At 36.6% G+C, this 25,065-nt stretch overlaps 4 protein-coding genes across 4 annotated transcripts; all 4 read left to right on the top strand.

The window, feature by feature from the left end:
• Window positions 1-4,481: 4,481 nt before the first annotated feature.
• Window positions 4,482-5,427, top strand: LOC140851690 (citrate-binding protein-like). Its single transcript, XM_073243740.1, has 2 exons — window positions 4,482-4,789; window positions 4,866-5,427. The coding sequence occupies exons 1-2, from the start codon at window positions 4,520-4,522 to the stop codon at window positions 5,250-5,252; spliced, it is 657 nt and encodes a 218-aa protein (XP_073099841.1). The 5' UTR covers window positions 4,482-4,519; the 3' UTR covers window positions 5,253-5,427.
• A 1,442-nt stretch (window positions 5,428-6,869) lies between these two features.
• LOC140851774 (citrate-binding protein-like) lies at window positions 6,870-8,088 on the top strand. The gene is made up of 2 exons (XM_073243918.1): window positions 6,870-7,170; window positions 7,567-8,088. The coding sequence occupies exons 1-2, from the start codon at window positions 6,898-6,900 to the stop codon at window positions 7,951-7,953; spliced, it is 660 nt and encodes a 219-aa protein (XP_073100019.1). The 5' UTR covers window positions 6,870-6,897; the 3' UTR covers window positions 7,954-8,088.
• Window positions 8,089-13,098: 5,010 nt separating this feature from the next.
• Window positions 13,099-14,260, top strand: LOC105052042 (citrate-binding protein-like). Its single transcript, XM_029266401.2, has 2 exons — window positions 13,099-13,371; window positions 13,874-14,260. Exons 1-2 carry the CDS (start codon window positions 13,099-13,101, stop codon window positions 14,258-14,260), a joined length of 660 nt encoding a protein of 219 aa, XP_029122234.1.
• A 2,523-nt stretch (window positions 14,261-16,783) lies between these two features.
• LOC140851614 (citrate-binding protein-like) lies at window positions 16,784-17,849 on the top strand. Its single transcript, XM_073243539.1, has 2 exons — window positions 16,784-17,115; window positions 17,285-17,849. Exons 1-2 carry the CDS (start codon window positions 16,846-16,848, stop codon window positions 17,660-17,662), a joined length of 648 nt encoding a protein of 215 aa, XP_073099640.1. The 5' UTR covers window positions 16,784-16,845; the 3' UTR covers window positions 17,663-17,849.
• The last annotated feature ends 7,216 nt before the right edge of the window (window positions 17,850-25,065 follow it).

Below are 25,065 nucleotides of genomic sequence, written 5' to 3'. Positions count from 1 at the left end.
ATCCAGACTTCAATTATCACATATATAATATAAAGTTCTTCATCCTTAGTCTGTGTATTAGTGATCCTGTACAAGTATCTTGATTTTTCATGAGAATTACTAGAGTAACCCAAATCTCATATCTGCAGTTATGTACGAATACTCTTATGTAGATGAGTTTCTTCAGAGATATGTGTAGAGTCACATCTCATGAAAAATATCATCTCGGATCTCATTCAAAGCTATAGCTCTTCCTAACCACTACATAAGAGTACTAAATACCATAGGAATGAGATGAAGTCTATGAAATAAATCACATGCACTTACTGACTAACCAATTAGCTTGTTGTTACCATACTGAACTGTCTTCAAGGGATCTCATATCACAGAGGTTAGGTTTTTATTATTGGAAGGTTCATTATAGGCTAAGCCCCATCCTCCTCGATGATTCTAAGACCTTAGGCCTATTTAAATATTTTTTTTAAAGGTAGACTGTTAAAAAAATATCTCCCTCTATAATTTTTGAGATATACTAAAATTTATGGTATTGACAAAGTTCATTAAAGAAAAAACATCTCTCTATGATGCATCAGATATGATACAAATAAATAAACTGATTGGAGTGCCACAAATACTCAATAAAATTTAAATTAGATGCCATTGTTCATGCTAACTACTGGTGATAACACCCAAAATAATTCAATAATAGAACCATCATCTAAGAATGCGACAATACACAAACTGGTTGAGAGATATGCTTCATTGAGCATGAGCTATACAAATCAAGGTAATATAACACATGAAGCAAAGAGATAAGTTTTAACAAGTGGCTAAAAATAACCATTTTTAAGAAGTTTTTACCAAAACCATGCAAATAGACTTAAAAAAATATCTACCACATAACAAACTGGTTGGCAGATTTTCAAATAGAGCGATGAATGTAGGAGGGAAAAAGACATAGGTTTAGATAAGTAACAGACATCAGATTTCTTTAAAAGCCTATAACTCAAAATTGTCAAATACCATTATTTTCTACAACTGAATAATATCATGAAACATAGTTTTTTGTTAAACAAAATTATCCATTTGGGCCAATCAAAGTCAAATAAAAATATCCACGCTGACATACAGCAAACTCTTCTAGATTCTACTTTGGATATTTAGCGTACTCTGATGTGTTTCAAGAACAGAGACAAATAAACCAATGGATGTGGTAACGGAGAAATTCATGAAGCTCACTATAATTAAAGAAATGATCAAAGACTAAGATAAATACCTTCAAACTTTTAGATTCACAAAGCTCCACATTTCAGTAAATGAAAAAACGTTTACCATGTTTTTTTTACACAAATATTCATCCACAAGATAATCTGCAACTTCTACAGGGTTGAGCTCAGTATGTAGGTAGTTTTGCTGCACGCTTTTTATGGTCTTGGCCGGAAAAGTCAAAGAAGCTTGGAAAGTAAAATAAATAGACGACTATATTTAAGATGGTATGGATATGTTTTGTATACATTAGATGTAATCTAATGAGTAGTGATAAATTCAATTTCTGAGCCTGTAAAAAACATTTGTCAACCAAATCACCAATTTGGCTAGAACTTCTAAGGAAGTCATGAAAGAATTTACGGACGTAGCCATAAATAAGTATCAATGAGCAGGAACATATAGCTTACCTTAGTTCAAATGGACAGGTTAAGATTCATTATCAATATTGTCTCCAGGCTTATCATACAAGATGGATCAACAAAACTATCTTATCTCGGACTAAAAGACACACGTCCTCATATTTTTGTAGCATTTGCAATTCCTGCATTATGAGAACTCACCATGTACATGTTAAACAAAAAACAAAATAATACATAGAAAGGCCTATGATGAGGGTAAGAATGGACCAGGCTTAAGCAAGCCCACCCCTTGCTCATATCCAACTCAAACCATGCAATTATCACTAGTATTCTGAAAGAAGAATGCACCACAAGCTGATAGCAGAGCAGCAAATGGCTATGTAACCCAGATCCTTCAATTTAGCCCACACCCAACACTTAAACATGGTTATTGGTAAGGTTTTAAATACGGTTCTAAATCTCTTAGTGCTTTTTTTTTTTTAAATTGGAAGAGTATAGTATTGATACAGTACCAGTACCAATTGAGTACATCAAAATTGAAAGCATCTAAATGAATGAAAAACTGTCAGAACAGATCAGAACAATCAGTAAGATATTGTTGTTATTCACCAAGATGTCTGTTACCTGATTGTAATGTACTTGTGGATTATGTTGTGAGGCAACAAAAGAAACAATTTTGCTTTGCTTCTAAGAAACTTTCTCGTCCATTTCTTAATACAGTGCCCAACTGGTTCATTCAGCCATATTACTAGCTGCTCAGCCAAAATTGTACCAAAGTGAATAATTATCAGAATCACTGGCTATAGGAGTACAAAGTAATAGGAATAAAATTATATATATATATATATATATATATATATATATATATATATAATTATCCGAAGAATTATGCCTTAGAATGTTAGAACAAATACTTAAAAAACTCAAATGTGATTTAAGAAAACTAACAAAAATTTTGATTGTAAAAGAATATTATAAATAATTTATTAAAATTTAATAATAAAAAATATGATCAAATCGAAAGCATGCAAGATACTGTCCTAAGGCATATTTTCGTCCTTCATGTAGAAACTCCAGAAATACCACCTTAAGATATGATCGATATCCCTCTGCCTGCAAGCACGATCGTGGAAGAGATTGATGAAGACTCTTTTAACACCCACAATAATAATTATAAAGAAAAATATTTGAAGAGAAAAATATAGAATGAAAAAAGAAAGTGGATTAGATGGGGATGTTCAAAATTAAGTCTCAAGATGGTCTTTTTATAGCTAACTAAAATGATCGTTTACGATCATTGAGGTATTTATTGATCCATCAAGATTTTTAATAAAAAATCTATCGGTTAGAAAATAAAAATAAGAATAAATCTATATGACTGTTGCTAACTCATTAAGGCTTATAATTAGGAGCCAACAGTCAAAATTAAAATCATGATAATTAAAATATTTAAGAAATAAAATTAAAAAATAAGATTATAATCTTTGAAAGAAAATTTTAGAAAAATTTTAAAAATTTTCCTTTTGAATTCTCTCCAACAGTGAGTCCCTAATTTCTGACCATGCAAAGTTTTAACTGACATTGCTAAATACCATGGAGAACCGAGAGAGAAGGGCCGTGGATTTTCCAAGTGTAAAAAGGTGAGCATCACGCTCCTTTCAAGAGCAGAAAGCCTCTTTGTGCTAAGTTACACTTGGCAGTACGCCGAAGAGACTTCATAGACGGCATCCCAGGATTTGGCTGCAGTTGCAATAAAAGATCTGAAAGAACAAAAAGTCAAACTGATTGTGCATGTGGTTTTGATTCTATCATATTAAAACAGATATAAATCTCTCATGCAGGATCAATTTTATCTATAAAATTTTAATTCAAAAAATTTTTTCATGTTCTACGTGCCTGACTGTTTTGCTATCATAATCTAATTTTAAGATCAAATTTATTTATTTAATAGTTCAACGAAAAATTCTGAATGAATTAAAAATTTTAATTTTTATTTATTTTATATTAAAAATAAATCTAAAATATTTTAGATAGTTTAGACGTTAAGTCAAGATTTTTTTTATAAATAAAATTTTTAGTCAATATTATAAACTGTCTATTTTTGATATTGAATTAAAAATTTGAAAGTGAGTTTTTTTTTATATATGTTATTTTTTTGTTTCGTACATCTTCCTCCTCTATTTCAATTAAAATATGATCTTGGCTGCGTCACGATGCATTTGATGAATCAAAGGCATGATTCAATAATAATCCATTCTAACATGCATAATATTTTAATTAATTGATAATATTAGTGGAACATTTCTAAAATATGTGGTCGCAATCAAACAGGGCAAGTTTTTAAGTTTTTGCGCATAAGTCAGCACAAGAAAATATTTCTGATGATAATAAGCTTGTGTTTTTTTTTTTTTTTGAGAAATCAGAAGAAGCAAAAACCTCTCGTCTAAATAATATTATTAGGAAAAAGGATAAGCTGCACAAAAGCTAAAAGCGAGATAAAGAAGAGGTCAAAGACAAGTGGGACAGCAAAACAGAGGGAATACAGCAGAGCGAAGCAAACAAAACGGCAAGGCTTGGCAACTAGCAGAGCTAGCTAGCAAATTAATCCTCTCCGCGACAAGATCGTGACTCAAAAAAAAAAAAGTTCTTGGGAGCCCCCCTCACCTTAAGAAATGATAGTAGTACTTTCAACACTCCGTCATCAATCAAAATTCAATAACCTGTGGTCCCCGTTCCTTGACTGCAAGGTGCTCGCGAGCATCTTCCAAATGGTGCAATGGATGTGGTCAATGTTCCACCCAGCAAATCCCTACTATATATATATATATATATATATATATATTATATCCCCATAGAAACATTCCTCACCTTTCAATCACACAGGCCTTTCAACCCTTTAGAAAGCATAAAGAATGGCTTGCTCCCCTTGGTTTCTCTTGGCATTCTTTGTTTCTTTGTGCCTTCTCAGGGATGCCCATCGCTTCTGTAATGGTGATCCCACTGAGGGTTTCACAGCCGTCCCATTAACTGAATGGAATTTTGAGATGGAGAAACCGTATGACATACCTCTTGAAGAACGTTACAGCTTTGTCAATGGAGTTAGGAGGATGTGGGTGTATTCCTCCGACATGCCTCTCCGACCAGACAGCAAGACGAAGCCTCGAACCGAGATTCGAATTCGTGTATGAATGACACTGTCACAGTTCTCAACATCATTAGTTTCTTGCAGTGATTTTAATGATTTTAACTTGGTTGCAGGGTTATGATTACTCATCTGGAACATGGCAATTTGAAGGCTACGGCTTCGTGCCAAACGGCACTTCTGGGACAAATATTATGCAAGTCCACCGAGCAACGTACCCAGCTACGACACTGATGCTGAGGGTCTATGGTGGTCTCCTCACAAACTATGTATGGTCAGTGGTGGAGCCTTACGTCTATGATAGATGGATGAGGGTAAATGTGATACATGACGTGGATGCTGATAAGCTGACGGTCTTCATCGATGGTGTTCAAAAGATGGAGGTGGAGGGCAATGGACCAGGCGTATTCAATTTCAAGTGTGGAGTTTACACCCAGAATTACTCGACTTATTACATGGAATCCAGGTGGAGAGACATAAGGATCCTTAAAAAAGATGAATGATGTAGCTTTTGTAATAGAGCTATGACGATCCTAGTAATCAAATGTTATCATAAAGATAATATTAATTAAGAGTCCCAAGTTATGTATGCAATACCAAGTTATATCAAGAGCACCAATTAGTGTAATATTATATCAAGTGTTTATATATTAAGTGCTCCTTAATGTTGCAAAGCACTCATGAAGTTGAAGAAAAATTTCATGGTTTCAAAGGAACTGATCAAATGATTCAAACGTTCGTTCGTAGGCACATCTTCGTGCTCAAAAATTTATAGATCATAATGTACTAAAATGGTGTAACAAAAAGATATGGGTATGTCTGCCATCATAGCATTTCTTCCACTATCTAGGGATGGTTGATATGATGATTGTGAAGCAGATCTAGCGAGTTGGATTCCAAACAACCCGACAGTAATAGATCAATTTTGCACCTTATGATGCGAACCAAGATAACAAAAATTATATCTTTTTGATTGAAATAACAAAATTGTGTTGCATTAATTCTAGTACTAGAGACTCAAATCATCAGGAGTTTCTTTTGCCACACAAGTTCATCATCCCCTTCAATTTTTGGATTAAAGTGTCCTACTCCATTTAGATCTTGTAGACGTTGCTTTCAGAGCATCAAGTCATGATACCATACTTGAACTTCATACCAGCTCTTATTAAAGGTGTCTCTTTGGCATCATTACCCACAAAGACTGATTCCTTCATATCATTTAATTTTTCCAGGATTTGTAAATGGACTTTGGTGGAACAAAAATATAGTGGGACTCTGACCATGGAGCTTAAGAGTTAAAGACACACGGACAGATGGAACATGACAAGGTAGCAGTTAGATAGCAGCATATCCAGCATCAGAATGATAACGCAAGTGAGGATATAATAAACTTTTGCGCTTTAAGTTGAACACTTAGGCTTCCATGACACCAGGAGTCTCTGCTACCAGCCAATAGTGTTAGCAGGATATAGGGATTCGTGTTGTCGTCACGGGTTCATAGATTACAGGTGTAAATAAATAAAGTATTGTCTCCTTCTTAAAGAAAGTGCTCGTGTTGTCAAATGTTAACTAAACTTCCAAGTGGTTAACTTGTTTGTTCCAAATGGTCACTTCTCTCGCCTCTAATTAGCTTATAGCATTTATGCTGCCGGCCGTTGCATTGAATCAGGGACTACCTAATGATACCTAGTTGTATGGGGTCATCCTATTTCTCCAATGGAATATTTGTAAAGCCACTGGTTGGCGAACAATCTTTTGATCAAAATCTCATTACAGTCATGCTACTCACTCGAGTAATTTTTACTAATCACTAAAACAAATCATTTCACAGAATTGTATATTAATCAGTAAGTATAAAAAGAAATTCTTGACCTTGAAGACTTTTAAAATGCGGACAGACAGAAACCAGAACGTTCAGCAACTAGTATAATCTATGGAGTTGTTGTTCCAACTTTGAATGGATCAAATCAAACTAATCAACACATACGATTAGAATTATAATTAGCTCTGCATTCTAAAATCTAAGCGAAGTTCACGGGTTGTGACATAAGAGCTTAATCCTTAATTTGTCTATATAAAGTGAATGTATGAGGATTGCCTGTTTCTAGGTGGAGCTCTTTTTCTCTATTGTGCTTGCAGAAGAGAAAGATGAGTTCTTACTTGGCTCTTTTAGTACCAGTGTGCTGGGTGGTTCTTCAATTGCATGGCCACATAGTTGTGGCATGGTCACCTGACCCAACACATGGTTTTATCTCCCTCCCTCTCAGCAACTCCAACTTTCATATCCAGAAACCATATGACTTGCCTGTAAGCGAGCGATATAGTTTCATCGATGGTATCCACAAGCTCTGGGTCCTGTCTACTGACAAGCCCCACTCCCTGACGAGCCACACTGCTCCTCGTACCGAGATTCGGATACAAGTACAAATCACCAAGTCTTAACTATTGCATGTTGCTTCCCTTTCTTTAATATCTCTTTATTATTAGTTCCCTAAGGTTAAACTCATTCTTAACAAGTGCACTCACCTGGGAAATTTATCTCTTCATCGCAAATAATCCTAGTTAATTAGTAACTTTGTCGCAGCCTTGACATGAAGGTCAAGCAGCCAAAGTGGATCAAACCAACAGACCATCCAGTTATAACTCAATAAATGTACAATAACAAGCCCATCTTGGCCCATATTTTAGGCTATTACATTTTGTTCTGCAACCAAAATATTATTTCCAGCAGTATAATACTATGGCATTTCAGATGGAGCTGCTTTATTTAAAACTACTTCTAATCTGATCATATTTCTGATGATTTTTCTCTCCAAGGGTTATGACTACTCTTCCGGAGTTTGGCAGTTTGAAGGGCATGCTTATATCCCCAGTGGGACATCCGGTGTGTGCATCATGCAAGTTTTTGGAGCGAACCGGACAGCTACAACTCTAATGCTGAGAGTCTACAATGGTGCACTCATGTACTATAGGTCACAGGTCATAGTTGATGATATCTATGACAGATGGTTCCGAGTTAATGTGATCCATGATCTCCGTGCCAAGCTGGTCCAGGTTTTCATTGATGGAGAGCTGAAGTTAGCTGTGAGTGACCGTGGAGGAGCCTCGCATTACTTCAAATGTGGTGTTTATGCACAAAATGATAGCTCCTACTTCATGGAATCCCAATGGAAGAATATCAAAGTCCTGAAGTTACCTGATTGAACTAAGAGAGCATGGAAGCCACTTTGTTGAGAAGATAATGGTTGTGATGTTAGAACAGCTTCTCTCAAGTGTAGCTTCATCTTATATATCGCAAAATGTGAAAATAAATGAAACAAAAGGATGCAGTGATATGTAAAGCCGTATTCTATCAACTTCAAATTAAGAACTATATAATCTTATGGATGATTCTAGTTTAGTCTCCCCCCCCCTGTGTTTAATCAGCTATTACGTCAAAACTAGTTTATCATTGGCCCTTCCTCTTTGCTGTTATGTTAAAAATAAGTGTTTCATCGTTGGTCGCTACTAAAAGGTTTTAAATAGAGGAGAGAATAGATCTTGACCGCCGGTTGGTAAGATGTAGTGTTGAAAAATAATAGATCAGTGGTTACAATCGGTTGTATTTTTCTTTTTATTATTCTTAAAAAGAATTCTTCTTTAACTCCATCTCCATCCATAAAGCTCCTTCATTCTCCATCTACTTTCACAGCTTCCCCAGTTGGCCTATCCACATTGTAACAAGACGCCAATAAAAGAGGAATCGAAAAAACAAAATCAATGCAAATGTACGATTTACATGAAAAATCCTTTAAATCAAAGAAAAAAATTGTAAACGAAAAAAGATGAAGATTTTTCATTATCTTCGATGTTGGAGATTACAAAGTACAAAATAAAAATCCTAGAAAAATATTCACAGCTCGAAAGTAATATATCTTGCCAAAACAGGTGCATCAAGATATAAATAGAATCAGATTAAATCCGTATTAATTCTGTGATCAGTGCTAATCTAAATGTAAGATACTTTTACAATCCGTGCCACTAACAACATCATTGATAGCATGGTTTGCTTTATCCTTATGCAACACCATGCCCATTATTGTCGTGGCAATGGAAGATGACCAATCGGATCTTATTGGCCAGATCTAATCATCTTTCGGTGCCGGTTGGATGTAATTACCAACTAACCCCTTCTCTTTCTCTCTCTCATATCTTCTCTCTTTCTCTATCTCTCATTTTTTCGTTCTTCTACCACAAGCACAGGAGGCTCTCCTTATTTCTGTCTTGCACCATCCACTCCAAATCTCCCATTGGTAGACTACGCTCTCTATTTCCCACCTTGTGTTCTCCCTTTCTCAGGACCCCTCCCCATCCACCAAGGATCACCTCTTTCTTTCCTTTGCTCTGGACATACTTGGTGGGCGAATTGTCAACCCAGTCCTTGATGAGATGAAGCCCATCAGATGGTCAAAGCAAACTCAGAATCTAAGCTCTTGATATCTCTCCGCTCAAATCTTGAAAATCCATGTGGCATCCTATATCTAGCCCTTTTTTAAATTTTCATTTGATTTGATTTGATTTGGAGTCATCCCACCTTCTTCATGTGCTTGGACTCGTTATGGGGACTATCACCTTCCATAGTCTCTCTTGACGCAGATACTTAGTCCAAAAATTCCTATATGAGATCTTTTTGAATCTTGTTGAACTCATGTTTGTCTCTAACATGCATGTGATGGAAATTTTCTTCCCCGTACGTTAAGTAGGGAAGCCTCCAGCTTTTATCTCAAATGAAAAATCTAACTACGTTTGAGTCCTATTCATTGACTACTAGGTCCTTGGAAAGCATATATATTCCACACGGTGCTGCATCTAATGGACAACTCTTCTCCCTTCAAAATCTCCTTCATATATTTCCCTCACGACCTTCCAAGACTTTGCACCATGAAGTCCGTTTCTCTTCAGTCTCTCCTGACCTTTGCACCACAAAGTCCTTTTATCCCTTTGGAGTGTTAAGAATGGCTTCATCTTCTTGGTTTCTTTTGGCATTCTCAGCTTCCTTGTGTCTTGTCAAGGATGGCCATCTCTTCTGCAATGCTGATCCCATTGATGGTTTCACTCCTATTCCATTAACAAAAAGTGACGTTGATATACAGAAGCCACACAACAAACGGACCGTTATAGTACATCAAAGGAGTTTATAGGATGTGGGTGTATTGGACCGACCAGCCATTTAAACCTGGTAGCCCTACCAAGCGGCGCACCGAGATTCAAATTCGGGTAATGGCTGAATGCTCTCTCCTAAAAAAATAAACCAATTTTTATTTTTTTGAATTAAAAGGGAGGCAAAGACCACCCATAATTTCATTAAAAGAAGAGATATTTATAAAGAAAGAGGGTTACATGTGGTGCAGAGACCATGAAACAGCGAAACAGTATCGAGAAAGGAAAGGAAAAAATAGAAACAAAATAAAACAGTAACGTCTGCCCATCCACAAGTTAAATTGAAGCGGTCTTGCACAGTCCTCCCTCATAAAAAATGCAGTAGCCAATTCTTAAATGATTGTAAAAGACTGTGCCATTGCCATAAGCATCCACGGCACAGTCGAGTCTTGGAGGAGCAATGGATGTGATCCTAATTTTTAAAATGATTGTAAAATTTTTTGAACCACAACACACAAGAGGCTGAAACTTTTTGAAAAAATTCTTGAATTACGCTCTCGTGAGATTTCTTAACAAATTGATGCCATCAACTAGTCCGCCGCAGGTTTAATTGAAGAATCAAATTTCTTCTTTCTAAATGCAGTCCAAATATTATGCAAGTTTCTAGGCCATCAAGTAATCTTCGACTATGTTTTCAAGTTCCTCGAAATACTCTAAGCAAATGAACAAGAAATAAATAAGTGTACCACTGATTCATTACTTCCTCTACAAGGACAACACCTCAAGCTGACATTCGACGCTTTCTTAGCAAAGTTCTCCCCAGTATGGATTTTGTTTCTAAAAATAAGTCATAAGAACAATTTAACCTTCTAAGATATAGCCATCTTCCAAATGATTTTATGATAGGGGCATTTTAACCCATCATTATTGATAAAGCGGTAGAAGGTGTCCATAGAGAACATGCCATTAAAAGTAAGCTTTCAAGGGGAACATCGGCACTTCTTGTGGGTTTGATTTGCCTCGAATAATTTCGAAGTAAAGTAAGCCGCCTCGATTGCAGTAAGGTCAAGGGGCCTCTAATTTTGATTTTTAAGTAAGGAATCTCCATGACCATTGTGAAACTATAGAATAATTTTGTTTCCAAGCTTGAGGGTATACGTTCTCAAAAAAATTGGAAAGAGAAGTCGGTCCACACCATGTATCCTCCCAAAATTTTATCTACATGCCATCACCAAGTTTGAAGGTAACACAATTCCAAAAGACAGCTAATTGGTTACAAACACTCTTTTAGATGGAAGACATTCTCTTAGAAGTCTTATTGACTCTGAAACCAAATCTTTTCTTGATATATTAAGCCTGCCTAATTTGATTCTACCATGGAGCATCTGAACCATTAGTAAATTTCCTAGCCCATTTTGCCAAAAGTCCCCAGTTCATGTATTCGAGATTCTTGATTCCCAAACCTTCTTACTCCTTTGATCTACACATACTATCCCAATTAATCAAACAACATTGGAACCCACTCATTCTATCTTGTCCCCTTCATAGAAGGGCCCTCCTAATCTGATCCATTCTCCTCATTATCCATTTAGGAAGTTTAAACACAGACATATAATAGCATGGGAGGGCTCGCCAACATTACTGGTTCTCTTTGGCCGGCCATCATCAACGTCGACGTTCATGGCTAGGTCTTTAAACTACAGGCCAAAATGAGTCTCTGCAAAGCAAATTAGGTCAAATTGCTGCTGAGAGGGGAGAGGTCAAGGCCAGCACTATTGATTCAAACGTTCATAGGCACATCTTCATGCTCAAAAATTTATGGATCATGATGTATTAAAATGGTGCAACAAGAAGATATGGTTATGTGTGCCATCATAGCAGTTCTTCCACCATCCAGGGATGGTTGATACGATGATTGTGAAGCAGATCTAGTGAGTTGGTTCAAAACAACCCCACAGTAATCGGTCAATTTCGCACCTTATGATGAGAACCAAGGTAACAAAAATTATGCCTTAGTAATTGAAGTAGCAAAACTTATGCTGCATTAATTCTAGTACTAAAAACTCAAATCATCAGGAGTTTCATTTGCTGTACAAGTGCATCCCCTTCAAATTTTGGATTAAAGTATCCTACTCCATTTAGATCTCGTGGACGTTGCTTTCAGAGCATCAAGTCATGATACCATACTTGAACTTCATATCAATTCTTATTAAAGGTGTCTCTTTGGCATCATTACCCACAAAGACTGATTCCTTCATATGATTTAATTTTGCCACGATTCGTAAATGGATTTTGGTGGAACAAAAATATAGTGGGACTCTAACCATGGAGCTTAAGAGTTAAAGATATACCGACAGAGGAAAGATGACAAGATAGCAGTTAAATAGCAGCATATGCAGCCTCAGAATGATAGTGCAAGTGAGGATATAATAAACAGAGAGTGCGATTAAATTAACAGTTAGGCTTCCATGATACCAGGAATCTCTGCTACCAGCCAACAGTATTAGGAGGATATAGAAATTCGTGTTGTGGTCACGGGTTCATAGATTGCAGACGTAAATAAATAAGGTGTCTCTCTTTCCTAAACAAAGTGCTCATGTTGTCAAATGTTAACTAAACTTCCAAGTAGTTAACTTGTTTGTTCCAAATGGTCACTTCTCTCACCTGATCTAATTAGCTTATAGCATTTATGCTGCCGGCCGTTGCATTCCATCAGGGACTACGTAATAGTTCCTAGTTGTATGGGTCATCCTATTTCTCCAATGGAATATTTGTAATGCCACTGGTTGGCGAACAATCTTTGGTTCAATATCTCATTGCAGTCATTCAACCGACTCGAGTAATTTTTACTAATCACTAAAACAAATCATTTTACAGAATTATATATGAATCCGTAAGTATAAAACGAAATTCTTGACCTTGAAGACTTTTATAATGCTAACAGACAGAAACCAGATGTTCAGCACCTAGTATAATCTATGAAGTTGCGGTTCCAACTTTCAATAGATCAAATCAAGCTAATCAGCACATAAGATTAGATTTATAATTAGAGAACCGGCATTCCAACAACTCTGCATTATAAAATCTAAGTGAAGTTCCCGGGTTGCGACATAAGAGCTTAATCCTTAATTTGTCTATATAAAGTGAATGTATGAGGATTGCCTGTTTCTAGGTTGGGCGCTTTTTCTCTTTTGTGCTTGCAGAAGAGAGATGAGTTCTTACTTAGCTCTTTTAGTACCAGTGTGCTTGGTGGTTCTTCAATTCCATGGCCACATAGTTGTGGCATGGCCACCAGACCCAACATATGGTTTTATCTCCCTCCCTCTCAACAACTCCAACTTTCACATCCAGAAACCATATGACTTGCCTGTAAGCGAGCGATATAGTTTCATCGATGGTATCCACAAGCTCTGGGTCCTGTCCACCGACAAGCCCCACTCCCTGACGAGCCACACTGCTCCTCGCACCGAGATTGGGATACGAGTACCTATAAACCTTAACTATTACACGTTGCTTCCATTTCTTTAATGTCTCCTCACTATTAGTTCCCTAAGGTTGAACACATTCTTAACGAGTACACTCGCATAGCAAATTTGGGTTTGGTTGTATCTTTCATGTGAAAGAATGATTGATTTTTTTTCGCAGCATCAATCATTGGATCATGCTTTGCACAGCTTTCAAAGCAAACCAATATTTTTTATTCATCTATCTGCACAGATCTCGAAATGGATATTGTGTAATCTAATGGTTGATGTTGTGAAGATATAACCTGAACTCGGGAAATTTGTTGCAGCCTTGACCCGAAGGTCAAGGAGCTGAAGTGGTCAAACTAACGGACAATCCAACTCAATAAATTTATAATAACAAGCCCATCTTGGCCCACATTTTGGGCAATTACATTTCGTTCTGCAAAAAAAAAAAAAATATTTTCAGCAGTAAAACTACCGCTAATGTGATCATATTCTTGATGATTTTTCTCTCCAAGGGTTATGCCTACTCTTCTGGAGTTTGGCAATTTGAAGGGCATGCTTATATCCCAAGTGGGACGACCGGTGTGTGCATCATGCAAATTTTTGGAGCGAACCGGACAGCCACAACTCTAATGCTGAGAGTCTACAATGGTGCACTCATGTACTACAAGTCACAGGTCATAGTTGATGATATCTATGGTAGATGGTTCCGAGTTAATGTGATCCATGATATCGGTGCCAAGCTGGTTAAGGTTTTCATTGATGGAGAGCTGAAGTTAGCCGTGAATGACCGTGGAGGGGCCTTGCATTCCTTCAAATGTGGTGTTTACGCACAAAATGATAACTCCTACTTCATGGAATCCCAATGGAAGAATATCAAAGTCCTGAAGTTACCTGATTGAACTAAGAGAGGATGGAAGCCACTTTGTTGAGAAGATAATGGCTGTGATGTTAGAATGGCTTTTCTCAAGTGTAGCTTCATCATGTATATCGTGAAATGTGAAAATAGATGAAACAAAAGGATGCAATGATGCGTAAAGCCGCATTCCATCAACTTCAAATTAAGAACTAAACCTTGTGGCTTATTCTAGTTTTGTCTCAGCCCCCTTTGTGTAATTAGCTATTTTGTCGAAACAAAAGTATGAATAGACCAGAGAACCCTTGGTATGGTCAAGTTCATGGCGCTTCCTACAGGAGATGCAAGTTTGGTATGCATTCTAAGAAAAATCTGACAAGAATGTCACCTATTTGGCATCATGTTATTTGACAATCTACATCATTTTGGAATTGTCTTTCATTTAAACTTGGGAATGGTCTCAAAATCAGATTTTGGGATGATTGTTTGGCTGGTTCTAATCCACTTTGCACCTTTTTTGTTAGCATTTATGATGAAGTAGTCAAGCAGAATGCTTCAATAAGTGACCTCTGGAATAGGAGATCTTTGTCTTGGAAGATTAATTTGCGAGGACCGTTGTCAAGAGAGAAGATGGGTCAGTTGATTATTTTGAGACAAACTTGGTCTAGTTCGACCTTCTTGGATGGCTGATGTCCCAACATGGAAGTTAACACCCAATGGCTACCTCTCCATTGATTCCTTTTACTCCTTCCTCAACAATGGTGGCCTTCACTGCTCCTTCCATAAGATCTTTCAGAAATCTCTTCTGTCTAAGAAAGTTCCGATTTTCTTGTGGCTCGTGCTGAAAAACAAACTTCATATAAGGGAGGTGCTAGTTACAAAAGGATATATCCCAACAGTTTGTTGTTCCCTATGTGGCTACTCGAATGAATCTGCTAATTATCTATTTGTCAAGTGTGCTTTTGCTAAGAGTATCTTGTTCTCAATGAAAACTCAGTTGAAATTGAAAGGTTGGCCTTCAAATCTCTATAACCCTTAGATAGCCTAGCGAGTGGAAAACATAAATCTTTTATTTCGAAGAGCTGGGAATATGTTGTTTGCTTCCATCTATTTGGGTATCTAGAAGGAACCAAATTGATGAATTTTCTTGAAGAGATCTTCTTCTATTCACTCCACTCTTTTGAAGATACTGAGCATGGTTCATAGCTGGGAGTGTTTGTGCAGAAGGAACAAGGGAGATCATTAATTGCTTTGGGCATGAATTACTGTTCTAGCAAGTGGTGTATTGTATTTTTCCAACTTACTCTCCTCTGCAGCTCTACTTTCTTGGTCTGTTTGTTTCTTGTATGGTGTTCTTGCTCTAGCAAACTACCCTCTCGATCTCCCACCTTGCATCATCCTTCCCTCGAGACCTCTCCCCATCTGTCAAGAATCACCTCTTTCTTCCCTCTACTCTAGACATACTTGGTGGGTTAGTTGTCAACCTAGTCCCTAATGAGATGAAGCCCATCGTATTAAGGGTGAAAGTGGTATGGATAATATCTATCTGAATCCATTTTCATATATGAATCAATCCGAATATGGATAGAAATTTGAGAATCCGACTAATATCCGTATCTATATTCATATTCGTCAAAGAAAAATTGATATTGATATAGATAGATAACTATCCGATTCATCTATCTATATCCAAATATCTGAATCTATGTGTAACTCTATATAATTTTATATAGCACTTATTAATTTTAAGAAAAATATACAACCATATAAATATACTATTAACTTGATTTATCATCTATTTAGTAATATTTTTAATTCTATAGTTGTAAAGTTTAATTATCCAATTTATATCCATAATTATATCTATACCTCCAATATTCGAATTATATCTGTATTCATTCAAAACAAATATGATTGTGAATTTTTGCATCCAAATAATATCCATGTCCGCATTTGTATTCATCAAATAAAATAAATATGGATATGAATATGCCAGTATCCAAACTATATCCAATCTGATTTCAGCCCTACATCACATAGTCAAAGCAAACTCAGAATCTAAACTCTTGATCTCTCCGCTCAGATCTTAAAAATCCACGTGGCATCCTATGTCTAGCCCTTTTTTTTTTAATTTTAATTTGATTTGATTTGGAGTCTCCCCACCATCTCCACGTAACTTGGACTCATTACGGGGACCATCACCTTCCTTGGCCTCCCTGATGCAAATGCTTAGGCCACAAATTCCTGTATGAGATCTCTTCGAATCCAATTGGATGGAGCATCATGTCAACCTCAACCTGCCAACGACGTTGGTCTCTAACACGCACGCGAAGGGAATTTTCTTCCCTGTTAAGTAGGGAAGGCTCCAGCCTTTATCTTCAATGAAAAATCTAACCACATTCGAGTCATGTTGAAATCTAACCACATTCGAGTCGTGTTTGTTGACTACCAGGTACTTGCAAAGCGTATCCCACACGGTGCCGCGTCCAGTGGGCAACTCTTCTCCCTTCAAAATCTCCCTTATATATTCCCCCCACTCCTACCTAGACTTTGCACCATAAAGTCCATTGCTCTTCAGTCTTTCCTAATCTTTGCACCATAAAGTCCTTCCATCCCCTTGGAGTGTTAAGAATGGCTTCATCTTCTTGGTTTCCTTTGGCATTCTTAGCTTCATTGTGCCTTGTCAAGAATGGCCATCTCCTCTGCAATGCTGATCCCACTGATGGTTTCACTCCTGTTCCATTAACAGAAGGCGATTTTGATATACAGAAGCCATACGATAAACCTCTGCAAGACCGTTACAGCTACATCAATGGAGTTCATAAGATGTGGGTGTATTCGACCGACAAGCCGTTTAAACCTGGTAGCCCGACCAAGCCACGCACCGAGGTTCGAATTCGGGTAATGGCTGAATGCTATCTCTCAATAAATAAACTAATTAACAAGGAAAAAGGACTCAGGTGCACTTATAAGAATAAGATCGGGAGTCTACAGTATATTTCATCACCTGAATTTTCCAAGATCAATAGCTCTTGAAGTGTCTCTTCTCATCTCTTGAACTTCGTTGCAGGGTCATGACTACTCATCTGGAGTATGGCAATTTGAAGGATATGGTTTCGTTCCAGAAGGCACCACCGGCACGTCGATCATGCAGATCCTCGGATCAGATGGTCCGATATTGATGCTGAAGGTCTATGATGGTCAGCTGAACTACCACTCACAGAAATTGGTGGAGCCCAACATCTACAATAGGTGGATGAGGGTCAATGTGATACATGATGTGGATGCTAATAAGCTGACGGTCTTCATCAATGGTGTTCAGAAGCTGGAGGTGGAAGGCCGTGGACCAAGCACATTTTATTTCAAGTGTGGAGTTTACACCCAGACTGATCCGAGTCACTACATGGAATCAAGGTGGAAGAATATAAGGGTCCTGAAAAAGAATTGAGCGAAATAAGTCCCGTAACGGAGATGTCAGATTGATCCTAGTAACTGGATGCAATCAATGGAGTATATGTTAGAGCCCCTAAGAAACTTGAGTGAATAAGTGCCTGTCATAGACCTTTGGTATTAAAGATATGCAGCATGTTACATCAAGTAATATGAAGCAGAATCAATTAATTAGTTCAAAATTATATTAGTTCAGCATCTATGTTCTCAAGCTCTAGAGTTGAAGAAAAGTTACAGAAACATGCCAATTAGAGATCTTTCCTACCGGCTTCATACGAATTTTGTGCGTTAGGATCATAAATAACTAAACAAATAGGCATCTATTTGGGAACTTAAATACCTTTTTCCTAAATTTTTCATTTAAAAATTTTAAAACTTTTGCAATCTTTTCACGACACCTGCTTAGGAATCGAAGCTTAAACTTGCAATATTGCAGTCTTGATGTGGAACTTTTAACTTAGAAATTTGGACAAATAATTACTTTCATTTAGGGAGATACAAATTTTTTTTTTTTGCCACTTATTTCACATAAAAATTGATTCGGTTTGTCATCATCATGTGACATTTGGGACTTAGGAAGTATAGAGTAATCAAATCATTAAATTAGAATTCTATTAATAAGTTTATAATTAATTTTAATTGCAATAAAAAAATCAATTAGAGTTCGTGGCCCTTCATCTTTCACTTTTCTTCTACTTTTCTCGACCTTTTATGGTGACTCCTATTCTTGAAGTCAGGAATTGTTTGCAGCTTTCCTCTGCAAATCCTAACGTCACTTCTCTCTAGACTACATCATCAGCCATCATGCTTTGCATTGGTCCTCGAGAAAGCGACTCTATGACCATCTGAAATCTAAGGAGGCATGGTTAATAAACCATCTGTTCAGAAACTTACGAATAATTTTTCCTAACATATTTTACTTGCAGACTATATACAATATCTTGTAAGTGTTTAGGTTGTATCTTTCATGCAAAAATTATTGTTCTTCTTTTATAATGTCAATTCTTCAACCATATTTAGCAATGCTTTTAAAGTGCAATATTTATTTCATGATTTGTGTTTTGATTTCTAAACTAAATTAAATTTTTTTAAATAATATCTAAATTATAAAAAATTAAAATTTAATTTTTAAATTATCTGAACTGATTTAACATTATCCTCAAACATAATTTTGATATTTTTCTCTCATAAAAAGTCTGATATAGTAATTTTTGATATTTATATAGAGTATATTTTGCTCACATAGCTTAACCGATATTGACGTGGCTTAAAATATTTTAAGCCAGATCATCTTCTGTTTTCCAAATCTGTTGATATAGTCAAAATTTTTAATTTTATCTTTCCCCAAATCTTTCATCATCTATCTCTCTTCTTCTTATCTCCAACATCCCAATAAAAATAAAATAAAATAAAATCGTCTTCCCTCCATAACCCCATCCTCCTCCTCCTCCTCTCTCGTAATCTTTTTTTTTTATTTCTCAACACTCCATCTCATTGAACTCTCCGCACTCATTCTCTTCTCAAATCTCTCATCCTCCATCTCTCTTTTCTCATCCCAAAATCTTAATGAAAAACAAAAAAAAAGAAAAACTCTCTTCTCTCTTTGGTCCCATCCTTCTTTGCTTTATTTTTTTCATTTACTCATCTCTTGTCATCTTTTCTCAATGCCTCCCGCCAAGTCAATATCAGTTTCATCGTCTTTTCCTCTCATTCCAAGCTTTCTTTTCCTCCATGGCTCCATTCTCCTCAAAAAGAAAAATGAAAAGATAATCTAAAAAAATTAAATTAAATTAAAAAAAATAATCATTATTTTTATTATTTTTAAATTTTAATATTATAAAAATATCATATAAATATTAAAAATTATCCCATTAAACTTTTAGTGAAAAAAATTATTGATATTAAACCAGTTCAGATAGTTTAAAAATTAAATTTTAATTTTTTATAATTTAAAAATTATTTAAAAAAATTGATTAAATTTAAAAATTAAAAATATTTTATTTAAAAATTTGTTATATTTTAAAAATTATATAAAATATGATCCAACAATTAATATCGCAAAAGAAGGCTAACCATTATTTAGCGCAAAAGAAACTACCGGAACACATCCCGTAACCCAAGGCCAACGAATAATAAACTATTTATTTAAATACCTCAAAATTACTATTATATTTTTAACAATCTCCAAAATCTGCATTTCTAAAGAACTTTTTATGAAACTTGCAAGTTAGAAACTGTTTAGCAGTAAAACGACGAATTAGCGCCCATCTCTATCTGTGCCGTCTTCCTCCCCACCTTGCCCTCGCCATTACTTTCCTTGAAATCTCGAATCCATGGCGACCACCAGCTCTTCCCAATCCGAAGTTTCCTCCAATGGCCTCCCGTCTCCCTATCAAGCCCCAAGAATTCCGATTTCGGAGCTCGATCCAGCGGCGCCTCCGCCTGATCTGTGCCGCGGTGGCCCAAAAAAAAAATCTCCGATCACGAGTGCAATCTCTATCCAAAATCTCGGTTCTTGCCTCTCATTAAGATCTTGTCTTCCAACAGAATGCTGAAATGGTGTAGCATTCGTCATCCTCTACCCAGGTCAGCAATCCGATCGCTTTCCCCTCTTGTTATCATAAATCAAATCATTTATCATGACGAGTTCCTCCCTAATCTGAAATTTCTGAAGTAGATTTGGATATCCTCTGTTTCCGTTCATTTTTGGGGATAAACGTATGATCTCTGTCGTTCTGAAATTTCTTGCCCTTGATGTATGTTTCAAAGGAGGTATAGAGTTTGGTGCTTGCTTTGTCTCGATAAATTCTAATTCGGGTGTAGCGTAAGCAAAATAGTTGTTAGAAAATTAGGAAGAGCTATGAGTACTATAGGAGATGACTTTGTTATTATGGTTAGTGTAAAAAAAAATTCAACAACAGTCTCAGATGTTCTGAACATGAGAGTTTTGGGTCGGAGTTGATCTTTGGCTGTCTATGGTACCTCTTGATATAAGGGGATGGAATATTTGAAAAATTCTTTATTGTGGTGTATATGACTGGTTCTATTAATAGTAGTATCATCTTTGGAACAGAGTCTTACTTCAAGACGCTGAATTGTTTGGATGGATACTTATGATTAATGTCTAAGATGCAATTTATGTCAGACACCATCCGAATTACTTTAGCTAACAAAAGCCCTAACAAGTCAAATTACAAGTTAGTATGTTGACACTTAAAACAATAAGTGATCAGTCTTACCTCATGAGGATAAGTAGCTCGAAGGAAGAACCTCACTCTCACAATGTTATCTGCTATTTCACCATCATCCAGCAAACCCGTTCATTTGTTGGGTCACTTTAGGAATGTGGGAGAACTGTTCAAAAGCTATAACATCGAGTGTGGTTCTTTTTTCAGTAATCACTAGATACAGAAATTCTATCCGACCTTCTAAACCTTGAGAGTGGTGCACTAGTTTAGAGGTCACCAAGAAGTGAATTAGGTCCAACAGTTGTTGACAAATGGTTCTCGAGTGCAGGGCAATCAATTCAGAAGATCATCACCGCATTTTCATCTTCAAAGGTTCCTAAGTCAAGGTATCCTTCAATCGTGTGATAGAAAATTAGATGTGGAATTTGATAGAGCACCAGAGACAATGGTCATGACTGCTCTTTACATATATATATTTTACATAGAGGTGTTATTATGATTTATGATACAATGTTGTGTTATAGATGCCCAACTTTTCTCCATCAAATTATTATGCTGCTGAAATTTCCTTGATCACTAATAGCCTAGCTTTATTGATTGTAACCAGGCACAAGCAGACATGCTCTTGGAGCTCCTTGACCTGTTGCTTAAACCCATGACTCCTCCTCTTAAGCTCCTTCACCACCTCCTGAAGAGGAAACTTATCCTCCCTCCTTTTCAAACAGAACCTTATCATCTCTATATAGTGCTCAACCTCATTATAAAGACTAGCAACTAGCCTGCTCATAGTGTCAAAATCCCTGTTCAAAATATAAGTCCCTTTTGCTGCTACATCAAGCTGATCCTCAAGTTTCTTCAGAAACTGACTCTGAAAGCATTTCAGGTTTGAGAACTTCTTTCGTAGATTAAGCGGGGATAGACCCATGAGTGCAGGTCCCATAAGAAACCCAGAGAGAGAGTGCACTGCTATGACAATGGCTACCAGTGCAACCACTCCACAAATGACTGTTAAGGAAATCCCAGACACCTTCTTGATGCACTCTATTAGTTTGTTCCTCCTTGCCACTTTATTTCTCTTCAATTTAAGGTGGTGCAGTATAGAGGAGTACTGGTCGTGGATTAGATTGAAATCTTGTTGACTTGGATTGGGGAATGGATTACTCAGAACAGCAAATGAATCAAGTTCAGAGATAGTGGACTTCATGTCTGCAGGGGAGTGATCACCAAAGTTTCTAAGTATTCTCTGGATACATTGGTAGTGGGAATGAGTCTCATTGATGCTTCTTAAGAGGTGTCCACATATTCTTGAGGCTTCAGCACTGGTTTCGAAGTAGCTAGTGATAAGGAGTTTGAGATCTGATGGTGCTTTTGTGAAGATTGGTGCTTTTAGAAGGGAGGGTATGGCATCTTGCTCTGGCTGGAGAAGTGTTTCCATGGCATAGTTATTGGACTTTGAAGTGTCTGAATGTTCATTTGCAAGTAATTGTGCTTTAGTGGTGAATTCGACATAGGATTGTGTTCGTAAGACATTGACGTACTCCTCGTTGACACTAACACTTTTCTCAATGGCTGAAAACTTCTCCGCATCTGATAGTAAAAAAACAGGAAGACAGAAACTCATATTAGATCAAGTAACATGGTGTAATGATTTCTGTCATCTTTCAATGGAAATTTCATTTTCCATCTACTGCCTTTCAGTTGTAAAAAGTATTTTTTTTTAATGTATGTGTATTTTTTATTATTCTTAAACCTGGTGAAGATTATAACGTTATTCCTTGAAAATATTTGGCATAATTAACTGAATTGATTTGACTAAACAACACCTCAGGCGACTTAGTCTGAATCTAGTTGTTTCCAGTTTCTTATCTTCTTGCTGAACTTGTTTAATTTTGAATCCTGTTTTTCCCCTTAACAGTGTTCTCTGAGCATTTGATAATAAAATTATATCTCATGTTCTGCTTTTGTTTTTATCGTAAAAAATTGTTACCAATAGAAATATGTAACTTCTATATAAATACGTGCATTTTAGTTTATTGCATTTTAGTTTATTTCCTTTCTTAGACAGATGATGAAATAATATTTAGAGAGGAAAGAATTATTTAGACAATCATTGAAATGATTTAAACTGGAGAAATAAATTACTCATGGCTTTTTAAGAAAGAAAAGCTTGGGATGTAAAGATGTCCTTGACTTAACAAAATCTATTGCCTCTCATATTAGGTGATAACTCAAAATACTTGACAAAACATAGGACTGAAGCGAAAAGTTTATCGAACGTGAGATTTATCCTAATCATGATCTCCATCTCCTAATAAGAAAAGAGTGACACCAAAGCTCATTGAATAAAAAATTAAGTCTCGAAAATACATACCTTTGGCTATTTTGGAGGCCCTCAACCGTGCCCACATATTAAAGTCTGATTGCTTTGATATGATGTGCAAAGGTCTCTATAGATGATTTCCCAAATCTCTCTTAGTCAAGCATAGGCCTTCCTCTCAACTCGTTTGATGATCTCTGCATCCTGAGCCTTATAAAGGCCCTAAAAGGCGGTTTCTCAACGAGTTTTATGCCACATATTCGCAACTTTTCCCCCTATGTTATCATATCCTGAGAAGAGCTTTGCTTCAACTTGTTTGCAAGCCTTAAGCCTGGATCTCATGAAACATCCCTCCTTGTCCCACAGCCTTGTTCCCTCTACTTTGTGTATTTAATCACCTTCATGCCCTTACCTTGTGTTGTTCACTAAACGGGCAACGCTTGAGTGGCTAAGTATTTAAGTTTGCTATATGTTCTACGTAAGAGGCCTTCCCTTCGAGATTATTACACTAATACCCTTGCTTGTCGAAAACTTTCACCGCCAGTCTTCTGAAATTGATATTGGGAGCACCCAGCTTGTGAACATAAACAATTGGCTCAGACTATCCTTGTGATGATGATTGATCTCATGGTGGCATTTGATTGGTGCCATCTGGGGTTTAAGGTAGCTTATTAATTAATTGGAGTGCACCCGGGTGACCAAACTTAGGTGAACAATGATGAAACCTGCAAAGTTTCCCTCTCAATATAGAACTCTTCTCATCATTATGAGTTCAGCAGCCAGAACTTCAGAAAGTTATTCCCAAAAAAATAAATTATCCACATACAGTTATTACTGCATATACTATTGTTGATTTGACATGTTACAACAATTAGATCAGTTATTTTATGCCTTTTTTGTTTCTTCAGATGCATATAAATAGAATTCTTTCCAAGTTTCAAAATTTCCTGCTGACCATACTATGCTCGAATAACTTTGTGAGGATGACTATGGCTGAATTTTTTTCAACTTAGCTGGTGGATTTTAATCCGGCCTTAATATGTGATACACCTTCGATCCAATGGAGAATTAAAAGCCAAGCTTGTCCTACCATTATAGGGCTAAAATTTCATCCTAATTTGTCTCGTATTCTTATCACATATTCCCTCCATTTCTTCCGTTAGTTAACAGTGCACTTCTAATGATCAAAAGCATCACCAAACCAGGAGAAAAATCTCTATCATAGGATGTTTTAGGAAGCTCGGGGACTTAATTGTGATTACTGCATCCTCTCCAATTCCATGCATGGCGGGGCGCTGAACGTAGCTGCTCCCTAACTTACCAAACATAGGAGCTCATGTTTTCTTCATGACTTCCACGCAGACGTCACAAACCATGCTTTCATGTGTACCAAAGAAGTAAAAAGAGAATCAAATTCTCCTTATTGGAGACTGATCTTATTGCATGGGCTTGGCATTTCGGTAGTTTCATTTTGGCACCGGGGTATTTTAGTAAGTGCGATCAAAATTAAAACAGTTTCATCTTAAAGGCTTGTACTGTATTGAAGTGTTCTAGAGAAAGTGCTGAAGAGTTGAAGCTTCTCAAAGGCGGTTAGGTTGGCTGGAAGCGGTTAAAAAGTGCCACACTCCCAAACTAATCCTTGATTCGTGCACCTAACTGAATTCTCGAGGAAGCCCAGTTCCATGCAAGAGAAGAAGAAAAAAAAAATCGAAATAATAATAATAATAATATGGTTGGATGTGTTGCGGAGTTGGATATCATTTTAAAGATAGGAAACGAGGTGAGGAGACCCACACCAACGAAAGCGAATGAACCTTCTGTTCAAGTTCTCTCACTAAAATATTTCTTCTATCTTCGACTTATGGATCCTATCTTAGGATTAGATCCTTGTGGGTG

This window comes from Elaeis guineensis, chromosome 9, assembly GCF_000442705.2.
Source record: "Elaeis guineensis isolate ETL-2024a chromosome 9, EG11, whole genome shotgun sequence".
Taxonomy (NCBI): Eukaryota; Viridiplantae; Streptophyta; class Magnoliopsida; order Arecales; family Arecaceae; genus Elaeis; species Elaeis guineensis.
This window is presented reverse-complemented; position numbering and strand designations above follow the sequence as displayed.

Excerpts from the sequence above, each read along its gene's own strand:
- LOC140851690 (XM_073243740.1), top strand. The coding sequence starts at position 4,520 with ATGGCTTGCTCCCCTTGGTTTCTCTTGGCATTCTTTGTTTCTTTGTGC. Across the intron at positions 4,790-4,865 it reads GAACCGAGATTCGAATTCGT|GGTTATGATTACTCATCTGG; the intron begins GTATGAATGACA and ends ACTTGGTTGCAG.
- LOC140851774 (XM_073243918.1), top strand. The coding sequence starts at position 6,898 with ATGAGTTCTTACTTGGCTCTTTTAGTACCAGTGTGCTGGGTGGTTCTT. Across the intron at positions 7,171-7,566 it reads GTACCGAGATTCGGATACAA|GGTTATGACTACTCTTCCGG; the intron begins GTACAAATCACC and ends TTTCTCTCCAAG.
- LOC105052042 (XM_029266401.2), top strand. The coding sequence starts at position 13,099 with ATGAGTTCTTACTTAGCTCTTTTAGTACCAGTGTGCTTGGTGGTTCTT. Across the intron at positions 13,372-13,873 it reads GCACCGAGATTGGGATACGA|GGTTATGCCTACTCTTCTGG; the intron begins GTACCTATAAAC and ends TTTCTCTCCAAG.
- LOC140851614 (XM_073243539.1), top strand. The coding sequence starts at position 16,846 with ATGGCTTCATCTTCTTGGTTTCCTTTGGCATTCTTAGCTTCATTGTGC. Across the intron at positions 17,116-17,284 it reads GCACCGAGGTTCGAATTCGG|GGTCATGACTACTCATCTGG; the intron begins GTAATGGCTGAA and ends ACTTCGTTGCAG.